The sequence below is a fragment of the Budorcas taxicolor genome, chromosome 23, assembly GCF_023091745.1.
Source record: "Budorcas taxicolor isolate Tak-1 chromosome 23, Takin1.1, whole genome shotgun sequence".
Classification (NCBI taxonomy): Eukaryota; Metazoa; Chordata; class Mammalia; order Artiodactyla; family Bovidae; genus Budorcas; species Budorcas taxicolor.
This window is the reverse complement of record NC_068932.1, coordinates 24364229-24376502: the sequence shown is the minus strand read 5'-3', so window position 1 is coordinate 24376502 and position 12274 is coordinate 24364229. Positions and strand designations below refer to the sequence as shown.

Sequence of the window (12274 nt, the reverse complement as noted above, 5' to 3'; positions counted from 1 at the left end):
AGTGAGATGAATTCTTCGTGGAAAATAAATGTCCTTTGTTGTTGTTTTGTTTTCCTGTGGATGGTTCTGGACAGATTTTGGGTTTTAGAGCTCAATAAACTCGAATAGACCATTGCTCTTTTGGCCTTTAAGACAAGCTGAGATCTACAAAGGGATAAAACTTCAAGTTGAGGATTAGGCTTAATCTGCCCAGGACTGGTCTAGTGATGCTGGGATGGATATTTGCAAGGAAAGAAAGTTGAGAGAGGTAAAGTGGGTTTAGGAGGATTGCGCGCTTCCTAAAAACGGTGAAACACACTGCTTATCATCTTTGGAAGCTCGGGGCTGCTTCTTGCATCACTGATTAGATTTTTTTAATGTATGGGTCTTAGATTTTATTTCTAATATCAAAAATCATTCACAGTGAGAACTTACCCATTTTCCTCAATTGTCCCTCCGAGTCCATTTCTGGGATAGTCTGTCTTTCACCTTCCAGACTAAGAAAGAAAGAGCACTCTGCTTCCTGTGATCTGCATGGTGCAGAGGTCATGGCATCTCCACCTGAATACCAGCAAGAGATATTCCCTAGAAACCCAGTTAGAGACCTCCATTTTCATCTAAACCCCAGATTGCAGAGAGAAATGCTTTTCCACTGCTTTTTCAATTTGATTTTATTCAGTTTCTCCTTTGCTCTAGCACAGGGCAGGTTCGGCATCTCAGGTCATGGCTGATTCCAGCCCAGATCAGTATCTGTTTCCTAGAATTCACACTTCTTTCCCACCTTCTGTCATCTACCTGCCATTTACTCTGGGAGCAGTAGCAAGATTTGCCTCCTCACCTTCTTTTCTAGTGATGGCTTTAAAATGCTCAAGTTGTAGTTAAAGGAATATTGTGTTTTCTGGGGGTGGGGTGGGGGTGCAGGGAGGGCTTGATGGAACACAAATAAGTCAACTAGTGAGGGAGTGGCAACAGAAACTATCCAGAGCTTAAGCAATACTTGAGAAGAAAGTTTGACTGTTGTCCAAGCCACTTCTCTCTGTGACTCAGCAATGTGGGATTTTGTCAGCCAATCAGTGCAGACCCTTAACACCAAGCACCACCTGTGTTTGGCACTCACATTTCAGCAAAGAAATTCTTCAGGGCAGAAACACATAGCTCCACTCCTTCCTCACCCCATGTCAGCAAAGTCCATCACCATCTCTGATTGTGATCATCAGACTCCCAGGAGCATCCTGGATTCTTCCTTCTCTCTTACCCCTCTTTATCAATCCATCACCAAAGCCCATAGTTGTTGTTGTTGTTAAATTTATTTATTTATTTGGCTGTTCTAGGTCTCAGTTGCAACATGCGGGCTCTTTGATCTTCACTGTGGCATGTGGGATCTTTAGTTGTGGCTTATAAGCTCTTAAATGCGGCATGTGGGGTTTAGTTCCCTGACTAGGGATCAAACCCAGGCCCCCTGCACTAGGAACAAAGTCTTCTTCACTGGACCACCAGGAAAGTCCTGATATAGGTTTATACCTTTAAAATATTTTTAACACATTACCTCATCAATGGTTTCAACTAGGGGGTTATTTTGCCCCCACCCCACAACAGAACATTTGACAATATCCACAGACATTTTAAAAAATTATCTTACTTACTTATTCTTTTTTTTTTTTTTTTTACTTACTTATTCTTGGCTGTGCTGGATCTTTGTTGCTGCGCAGGCTTTTCTCTAGTTGCAACAAGTCGGGGCTGTTCTCTAGTTTCAGTACACATGCTTCTCATTGCGGTGGCTTCTGTTGCAGAGCTCATACTCCAAGGTGCCAAGGCTTCAGTAATTGCCACACATGGGCTCAGTAGTTGCTGCTCCCTGGCTTAGTTGCTCTGAAGCATATGGGATCTTCCCTGATAAGGGATCAAACTCATTTCTCTTGCACTGGCAGGCGGATTCTTTACCATTGAGTCACCAGGGAAGTCCCCATAGACATTTTTGATTGTCACAACAGTGGAGGTGCTATTAACAGGGATGCTGCTAAACATCCTGCAATGAGACTTACCCCCATATCCAGTCCCAGATGCCAGTAGTGCTCAGCTTGACAACCCTGCTTTGCTTCCCTTGTTAGAATCATGAAATCAATTCCTAACAGATCTTCCTATTTCTATTCTCCCCACTCTCCTACCCAAATGATAATCCTCCAGGCAGAATGATCTTCTATAAACATAAATCTTATCTTGTCATTCCTCTATTTAAAACCGTTTAATGTCTTTCCCTGGCTCTTAGGATAAAGACCAGCATTCACAACTTATTCTTTACCTGGCCCTTGCTCCTTCTCCAGCCTTCAGTGTTTTCTACTGACCTTCCTCTATTTCAATAACACTGCTCTTCCCAGTTCTTACCATCTGTTATCCTGCCTTGATACTTAAAAGAAAACTGTCCTCTATTCCTTCCCCATCCCCTCCCCTCAGCAATCACTCTTTATCCTTTAAATCTCAGTGAAAACAGCACATGAACACAGCAATCAGCTCTGACACTGCCCATGCAACCAGGAGAGAATTACACCATAAGCCCTCATAATATCGTTTTTCTTTTCTTCTTAATTCAGTCTACCATTCTACCTTTATGTAATGAAATGGATGTCTATTCCTCACTCGTTGGGCCCCACTAAGAAGGAAGTTCTAAGTTCCACAAAGAAAGGAACAGTATCTGGTTTGCCCACTATTTTGTTCCAAGCGACTAGCACAATGCACAGTAATACTCAGTAAATATTAATATTTTCGAATGAAATGAAGAGAGAAGGTGGCAAGATGAGAAGGAGAGACGTAAAGAAGGGAAGAAAGAGGACCAGAAGGGAGGGAAGGAGTGGAGAAGTAAAGGGGGGCGGGGGGGGGGGGTGGAGGGCAAGAGAGGGAAGGGGAAGGGAGGAAGCAAGGACAAACTGCGAATCTTTTTTGATCCATTACTTCCAGAAGCTGTATGCCTCCTTGGAATAGTGGAGGGTATGTTAGAGTATATAATTAGTAATCAAAGGTTTGAAGCTCTAGATTTAGACTCGATCTGGCTTTAAGTCCGTCTCAGTTTTGTAGTCTTGGGCAATTACTTCTCTTACTCTGCTTTCCTTTTCTACAAAATGAGTCTGATAGAGGATTTGAATATTAAATGAAATAATCTGAACCGCCCTTGGAACAACGTCTGGCACGGTCAGCACTCAATATTAAAGCTTGTTATTGCTATTTATTATTTGTGTAATTACTTGTCCGAGGCTGGATCACTCCAGCACCCACCCTGGGGCCAGCCCCTTGTTTCGCCCTCCGCTCTCCCATTGGTTGAGACAGCTCAGCACTCCCACCAATCCGCTTGGCTCAAGAGAGAGCAGCCGAAAGGGCAGAACCAATGGGCGCAGGAGTTACCGTATCCCGGATACGGTGTAAACAGTGGTGGCTCTGCCCGCCCAGCAGCCAGGGACCTTAGGGTAACCGTTGCAGACCTTGGCCTGGGTCAGGTGTTGGCTGCCCCCGGCCGGCTGAGAAATATCTGGGCCATGGCACAAGGCCGGGAGCGAGATGAAGTCCACAACGTCGCCCTTGGCGCGTCCCTGTCCGTGAGGTGCGGCGTCCCTGCGACTGACTCCTCTCGCGGAAATTCTTCCCTCAGAACTACAACCTCTCCCTACCCTTTGCTTCCTCTTGTCCTGTAGACGTGCCGTCCCACAAATTCGACCTCTTCTTCAGCCACCAACGCCTTCCTGCAGACATCCTTTCTCTGTGACTTCGCTCCCCTCATTTCCTTACTCAATGACAACAGTTCCATCTCTTTTTACTCCTCCTTGTCCCCCACAACTCACCTCCCACCCCCTACCCCGCCGCTGTCTTACCCAGTACTGCTCTCCTACACTCTTTAATTTCTGCCTCCTCTTTCTGACTATTACCTTCAATAACCTTTTCCTTTCATGTATGTTCCCCACCGCCCACACCCATCCCAGTGACAGCCCTCTTTCCACCCTAATGGTCTTTGGTGATTTTCTCCGTACTTAGGACCATCAGTCCCTTCCTTCTCTCTTCTATCCACCGACTCTGGATTTGTTTGCACCTGTAGTGGCCTTTGAAAAACATAAAACGCTGCGCAGGTGTAAGTGGGCATTGCTTTCCTTCCACATTCTGGAGTGTTAATTGCACTGTGTTCCACACAGCATCCTTCACCGGTCCTGGCTGTACTCCCTATTCCCTTGAAGCTTCTCTCTGAACCAGTGTCCTTCTCTGGTCCTCTCCATCATCCTTAAGCTTATCTTTAACATTTAAATAGAGGTAGACTCTCCCCTCATTTCAGACTCTCGTCTTTGTCTTCTTCCTCTAGCTTAACATTCACCACACACTCCTTACTTAAAAATATATTACTTTTGTGTTCTAACCTTGTCATTAATGTCTACTTACTTCTTTTAATTTGTGCATTTATCTCTAGTTTTAGATCTAAAACATAGCTGCACACACTCCATCTTAGTAAAGAAGCAATTTTCCTATTTGGCTCTGAACCACTAAGCAGGCTCTCTCTCTTTTTTTATTTTAACTTTTCATTTTAGATTGGAATATAGCTGATCAACAACCTTGTGATAGTTTCAGGTGGATCCAGGCTATCTTATTTAAAGCTTTTTTAAACATTTATTTTTTAAATCAAAACTAGTTTTAAAGGTAAGGCCGAGGATGCACCTGTTTTCTATTAGGATCAAGCTCTTTTTGCTCTCTCTTGTTTTTACTTTTTTTGTTTTCCATGCATACAAGACCTCAGAAATCCTTCTGGGATTTTCTCAGAAGGAAGATTTTCTTTGAGGTGTGAACAGAGGTTGTGCTTCACTAGAAAACTCTCTGAAGAAGATTCTCAAAACCTGTGAAACTTCAGGTCTACACTAAAGTTTCTTTAGTGCCTGAGCTGGAACTGGTCTCACAGCAACCTTGTGTGTTCTTTCATCTGAGAGATGGTTTGGGGCAGAAAGGGGGTGAAAAGAGAATAGATGAGTTTCAAAACTGTTTATGATCTGTTGTTTGCTTTGTTTAAAACAGAAAGAAAGAAAAAGTATTTGAAATGTATTCTATTCTACTGATGTGACCTATTTTTTCCCAAAGATGGGTGCAAGGATTCCCCAAGCAGAATGTTCATTTTGTCAACGACAGCACCATTTGCTACCCTTCTGGGAATTTCGTAATATTTATCAATATTGAAACCAAGAAAAGAACTGTACTCCAGTGTATGAATGGAATTGTGGGCGTCGTGGCAACTAACATTCCTTATGAAGTTGTGGCTTTTTCTGATCGACGGCTAAGACCACTCATATACATATACAACTTTCCTGGATTAACCAGAAGGACCAAATTAAAAGGTATCTTACAAGACCCTTCCTCTGACATGACTGAAAGATTTTGTCTTAAGATGTGACCAGATCTAGCTCTTATACATGAAAGTTTTTTTTCTTTCTTTCCTTTTTTTTGAAAGATTGTTTTTTCAGTTTTGGTGGTTTTCGTTTTGTTTTTTGGGAATACACATTTATAAGGAAGGAAACAGGGGGATCACTGAGAATTTAATTAAGTAGGATAGAGCCTTGCTACTCAATATGTGTTCTGCTTACCATCAACATTGCATCACCTAGGATGCTTGTAAATGCAGAAACTCTGCTCTCATCCAATACCTACTGAACTGTAATCTACACTTTAACCAGATTCCCTAGGTGATTCATATGTACATTAAACTTGAAAGGTGCTGGATTAGAATACTCTATTATAGCAGTAAATGCTGTTTGTAAACCTTTTTCAGAACAATATTTTCTTATGATTTATTGAAAATCTAACAATGGATATCATATAACTTCTAAAGGATACGTCTCTGAGCCTCAATTTCCTTATGCATGAAATGAAGATAATGGTATCTTCTGTTAACAAATGAAATTATATATAACATAATTGCATAATATATAATGTCTGTGAAAATATATGTATATATATGTATATATGTGTGTGTGTATATATATATATCTCACACGTTTTTTAGTCATGTCTGACTCTTGCAACCCCATGGACAGTACACTAGGCTCCTCTGTCCATGGAATTTCCCAGGCAAGAATAGTGGAGTGGGTTGCCGCTTCCTTCTCCATATGTCATATATACAATGTCAATCAATGTTTCCTACCATTTGAGTTATTATTAACTCATTCATAGACACAACTGTCACAGACTGGCCTATTGCACATTGGGAACTATCTACAGGCATATCTTGTTCTATTATGCTTTGCTTTATTGTGCTTTATAGATACTGTATTTTTTAAAGATTGAAGGTTCATTGCAGCCCTGCATTGAGCCAGTCTACTGGCACCATTTTTACAACAAGTATTTGCTCACTTCGTGTCTCTGTGTCACATTTTAGTAGTTGTTACAATTTTTCAAGCTTTCTGATTATTATAACATTTGTTGTAATGATCAGTGACCTATTCAATAGAATACAGTTACTATTGTATTTGTTTTGGGGTGCCACAAACTACACCCATATAAGATGACAGACTTAATCTCTAAATCTTTTGTTATGTGCTGACTGTTCCACTAGCAACCATTCCCCTGTCTCTCTCTCTCCCTCCTCAGGCCTCTCTATTTCTTGAGACACAGCAATATTGAAATTAAGCCCATTAATAACCCTACAATATTGAAATTAAGCCATTAATAACTTCCCTGGTAGCTCAGTGGTAAAGAATCTGTTTGCAACGCAGGAGGCACTGGAGATGTGGGTCGATCCCTGGGTAGGGAAGATCCCCTGGAGGAGGAAACGGCAACCCACTCCAGTTTTCTTGCCTGGAGAATCCCATGGAAGGAGTCTGGCGGGCTACAGTCCATGGTCTCTCAAAGAGGCGAACACAGCTGAAACAACTGAGCATACAGCACAATAACCCTACAATGGCCTCTAAGTGTTCAAATGAAAGGAGGAGTCACACAGCCCTCCCTTTAAATCAAAAGCTAGAAATAATTAACCTCAGTGAAGAAGACATGTCAAAAGCCAAGAGCGGTCAAAAGCGAGGCCTCTTGCACCAAATAGTGAACTAAGTTGTGAATGCAAAGGAAAAGTTCTTAAAGGAAATTCAAAGTGAACACAGATATAAGAAAGCAAAATAGCATCATTGATGATATGGAGAAAGTTTTAATGATCTGTATGAGATGGCTGGATGGCATCACCGACTCGATGGACGTGAGTCTGAGTGAACTCCGGGAGATGGTGATGGACAGGGAGGCCTGGCGTGCTGCGATTCATGGGGTCACAAAGAGTTGGACACAACTGAGAGACTGAACTGAACTGAACTGAACTGATGAGCAAATAGCTTTAAATTCCCTTAAGCCAAAACCTATTCAAAAGCCAGGCCCTAACTCTTCAGTTCTATGAAGACTGAGAGAGCTGAGGAAGCTGCAGAAGAAAAATTCAAAGCTATCAGTTCATGAGGTTTAAAGAAAGAAGTCATCTCCATAATATAAAAGTGTAAGGTGAAGCAACAAGTGCTGATGTAGAAGCTGTAGGAAGTCATTCAAAAGATCTTGCTAAGATAATTAATAAAGGTGGCTAGACTATGGAACAGATTTTAACTGTATTTAGATAAATCAGCTTTGTACTGGAAGAAGATGTCTTCTAGGACTTTAATAGAGAGAAGAGGTCAGTTCAGTTCAGTCGCTCAGTCGTATCCGACTCTTTGCGACCCCATGAACCGCAGCACACCAGGCCTCCCTGTCCATCACCAACTCCCGGAGTTCACTCAGACTCACGTCCATCGAGTCAGTGATGCCATCCAACCATCTCATCCTCTGTCATCCCCTTCTCCTCCTGCCCTCAATCTTTCCCAGCATCAGGATCTTTTCAAATGAGTCAGCTCTTCGCATCATGTGTCCAAAGTATTGGAGTTTCAGCTTAAACATCAGTCCTACCAATGAACACCAAATGATCTCCTTTAGGATGGACTGCTTGGATCTCCTTGCAGTCCAAGGGACTCTCAGGAGTCTTCTCCAACAACACAGTTCAAAAGCATCAATCCTTCGGCACTTCACTTTCTTTATAGTCCAACTCTCACATCCATACATGACTACTGTAAAAACTATAGCCTTGACTACATGGACCTTTGTTGACAAAGTAATCTCTCTGCTTTTGAATATGCTATCTAGGTTGGTCATAACTTTCCTTCCAAGGAGTAAGCGCCTTTTAATTTCATGGCTGCAATCACCATCTGAAGTGATTTTGGAGCCCCCCAAAATAAAGTCTGACACTGTTTCCACTGTTTCCCCATCTATTTGCCATGAAGTGAAGGGACCGGATGCCATGATCTTCGTTTTCTGAATCTTGAGCTTTAAGCCAACTTTTTTTACTCTCCTATTTCGCTTTCATCAAGAGGCTCTTTAGTTTTTCTTCACTTTCTGCCATAAGCGTGGTGCCATCTGCATATCTGAGGTTATTGATATTTCTCCCGGCAATCTTGATTCCAGCTTGTGCTTCCTCCAGCCCAGCGTTTCTCATGATATACTCTGCATATAGGTTAAATAAGCAGGGTGACAATATACAGTGTTGACGTATTCCTTTTTCTATTTGGAACCAGTCTGTTGTTCCATGTCCAGTTCTAACTGTTGCTTCCTGGCCTGCATACAGGTTTCTCAAGAGGCAGGTCAGGTGGGTCTGGTATTCCCATCTCCTTCAGAATTTTCCACAGTTTATTGTGGTTCACACGGTCAAAGGCTTTGGCCTAGTCAATAAAGGAGAAATAGATATTTTTCTGAAACTCTTTTGCTTTTTCCACAATCCACCGGATGTTGGCAATTTGATCTCTGGTTCCTCTGCCTTTTCTAAAACCAGCTTGAACATCTGGAAGTTCACAGTTCACGTATTGCTGAAGCCTGGCTTGGAGAATTTTAAGCATTACTTTACTATCGAGTGCTGCTGCTGCTGCTAAGTTGCTTCAGTCATGTCTGACTCTGTGCGACCCCATAGGTGGTAGCCCACCAGGCGATGAGTGCAATTGTGTGGTAGTTTGAGCATTTTTTGGCATTGGCTTTCTTTGAGATTGGAATAAAACTGACCTTTTCCAGTCCTGTGGCCACTGCTGAGTTTTCCAAATTTGCTGGCATATTGAGTGCAGCACTTTCACAGTATCATCTTTCAGGATTTGAAATAGCTCAACTGTAATTCCATCACCTCCACTAGCTTTGTTTGTAGTGATGCTCCCTAAGGTCCACTTGACTTCACATTCCAGGATGTCTGGCTCTAGGTGAGTGATCACACCATCGTGATTATCTGGGTTGTGAAGAACTTTTTTGTACAGTTCTTCTGTGTATCCTTGCCACCTCTTCTTAATATCTTCTGCTTCTGTTAGATCCCTACCATTTCTGACCTGACAGAATGTGGTCCACTGGAGAAGGGAATGGCAAACCACTTCAGTATTCTTGCCTTAAGAATCCCATGAACAGTATGAAAAGGAAAAATGATAGGACACTGAAAGATGAACTCCCCAGGTTGGTAGGTGCCCAACATGCTATTGGAGATCAGTGGAGAAATAACTCCAGAAAGAATGAAGAGATGGAGCCAAAGCAAAAACAATACCCAGTTGTGGATGGGACTGGTGATAGAAGCAAGGTTCAATGCTGTAAAGAGCAATATTGCATAGGAACTTGGAATGTTAGGTCCATGAATCAAGGAAAATTAGAAGTGGTCAAACAAGAGATGGCAAGAGTGAACATTGACATTCTAGGAATCAGTGAACTAAGATGGACTGGAATGGGTGAATTTAACTCAGATGACCATTAAATCTACTATTGTGGGCAGGAATCCCTTAGAAGAAATGGAGTAGCCATCATAGTCAACAAAACAGTCCAAAATGCAGTACTTGGATGCAATCTCAAAAATGACAGAATGATCTCTGTTCATTACCAAGGCAAACCATTCAATATCATGGTAATCCAAGTCTATGCCCCGACTAGTAATGCTGAAGAAGCTGAAGTTGAACAATTCTATAAAGACCTATAAGACCTTGTAGAACTAACACCCAAAAAAGATGTCCTTTTCATTATAGGGGACTGGAATGCAAAAGTAGGAAGTCAAGAAACACCTGGAGTAACAGGCAAACTTGGCCTTGGAGTACAGAATGAAGCAGGACAAAGGCTAATAGAGTTCTGCCAACAGAACGCACTGGTCATAACACCCTCTTCCATCAACACAAGGGAAGACTCTACACATGGACATCACCAGATGGTCACCACCGAAATCAGATTGATTATATTCTTTGCAGCCAAAGATGGAGAAGCTCTATACAGTCAGCAAAAACAAGACCAGGAGCTGACTGTGGCTCAGATCATGAACTCCTTATTGCCAAATTCAGACTGAAATTGAAGAAAGTGGAGAAAACCATTGGACCATTCAGGTATGTCCTAAATCAAATCCCTTATGACTATACAGTGGAAGTGAGAAATAGATTTAAGGGCCTAGATCTGATAGACACAGTGCCTGATGAACTATGGATGGAGGTTCATGATATTGCACAGGAGACAGGAATCAAGACCATCCCCAGGAAAAAGAAATGCAAAAAAGCAAAATGGCTGTCTGAGGAGGCCTTACAAATAGCTGTGAAGAGAAGGGAAGCAAAAAGCAAAGGAGAAAAGGAAAGATACACCCATTTGAATGCAGAGTTCCAAAGAATAGCAAGGAGAGATAAGAAAGCCTTCCTCAGTGATCCATGCAAAGAAATAGAGGAAGATATCAGTACCTGGTTTCAAAGCTTCAAAGGCAGGCTGACTCTTGCTAGAGATAAATGCAGCTTGTGACTTGACGTTGACGCCAATGCTTATTTACCATTTTGAAAATCTAGAGCTCTTAAAAGTTATGGTAAATCTACTCTGTGTGTACTCTACAAATCCTGTTATCTCTACTCTACACATCCTGGATGAGAGCATATCTATTTACAGCATGTTTTACTAAATATTTTAATATTCAGTAAAATATTTAATGTTTAATAATTTAATATTTCACTATTGAGACTACTGCTCAGAAAAGAAATTCCTTTCAAAATATTACTGCTCATTGACAGTGCAGCTGGTCACCTAAGTGTTCTGATGAAGATGTACAATGAGATTAATGTTGTTTTCATGCCTGATAACACAACATCCCTTCTGCAGCCTCTGGATCAAGGAGTAACTTCTCCAGTCAAGTCCTATTGTTCAAGAAATAGATTTTGTAAGACTGTAGGTGCCGTAGGGAGTGACTCCTTTAGTAGGTCTGGGCAAAGTATTAATAGATTGAAAACCTCTAAAAAATATTCACCGTTCTAGATGCAACTAAGAACATTTGTAATTCATTGAAAGAGGTCAAAATATCAATACTAATAGGTGTTTGAAAGGAGTGGATTCCAACCCTGATGGGTGACTGAGCAGTTCAAGACTCAAAAAAAAAAAAAAAAGACTTTAGTGGAGGAAGTCATTGCAGATGTGGCGGAAATAGCGAGAGGACTAGAATGAGAAGTGGAGCCTGAAGATGTGACTGAATTGCTGCACTCTCATTGTAAAACTTAAATAGAGGAGGCGTTTCTTTTCATGGATGAGCTAAGAAAGTGATTTATTGAGTTGGAATCTATTTCTGGTGACAATGCTATGAGGTTGTTGAAATGACAAGAAAGGGCCTAGAATGTTACATAAACTTGGTTGATAAAGTGATGGTAGAGTTTGAGAAGACTGACTTCAGTTTTGAAAGGAGTTCTACACTGGGTAAAATGCTATCAAACAGCACTGCCTGCTACAGAGATATCATTCGTGAAAGGAAGAGACTTTGACGTGGCAAACTTCATTGTTGTCTTACTATAATTGCCACAGCCACCCAGCCTTCAGCAATCACTTCCCCAGTCAGTCAGCAGCCATTAACATCTAGGCAAGTCCCTCCACCAGCAAAAAGATTGTTATTTACTAAAGGCTCAAATGATGCTTAGCATCTTTTGGTAATCTCTTCTCCAGGGGATTGTCCCAACCCAGGGATTGAACCTAGGTCTCCCACATTGCAGGCAGATTCTTTACAGTCTGAGTCACCAGGGAAGTCCAAGAATACTGGAGTGGGTAACCTATACCTTCTCCAGCAGATCTTCCCAACCCAGGAATTGAACCAGAGTCTCCTGAATTGCAGGTAGATTCTTTACCAGCTGAGCTATCAAGGAGGCCCCATCTTTTGGTAATAAAATATTTTAAAATTAAGAAAGGTACATTTTAAAAACATAATTCTATTGCACACTTACTAGACTACAATATAGTTTAAATATAACTTCTATATGTA

The 12274-nt window shown here is 41.6% G+C and overlaps 1 protein-coding gene across 1 annotated transcript in view; it reads left to right on the top strand.

Moving 5' to 3' along the window:
- The first annotated feature begins 3503 nt into the window (after positions 1-3503).
- Positions 3504-12274, top strand: part of CFAP43 (cilia and flagella associated protein 43) — a 103422-nt gene continuing 94651 nt past the window's right edge. The window contains exons 1-2 of the mRNA XM_052661087.1: positions 3504-3568; positions 5080-5333. Of these exons, the coding sequence (XP_052517047.1) occupies positions 3504-3568; positions 5080-5333 (319 nt within the window). The remainder of the gene's footprint in view (positions 3569-5079; positions 5334-12274) is intronic.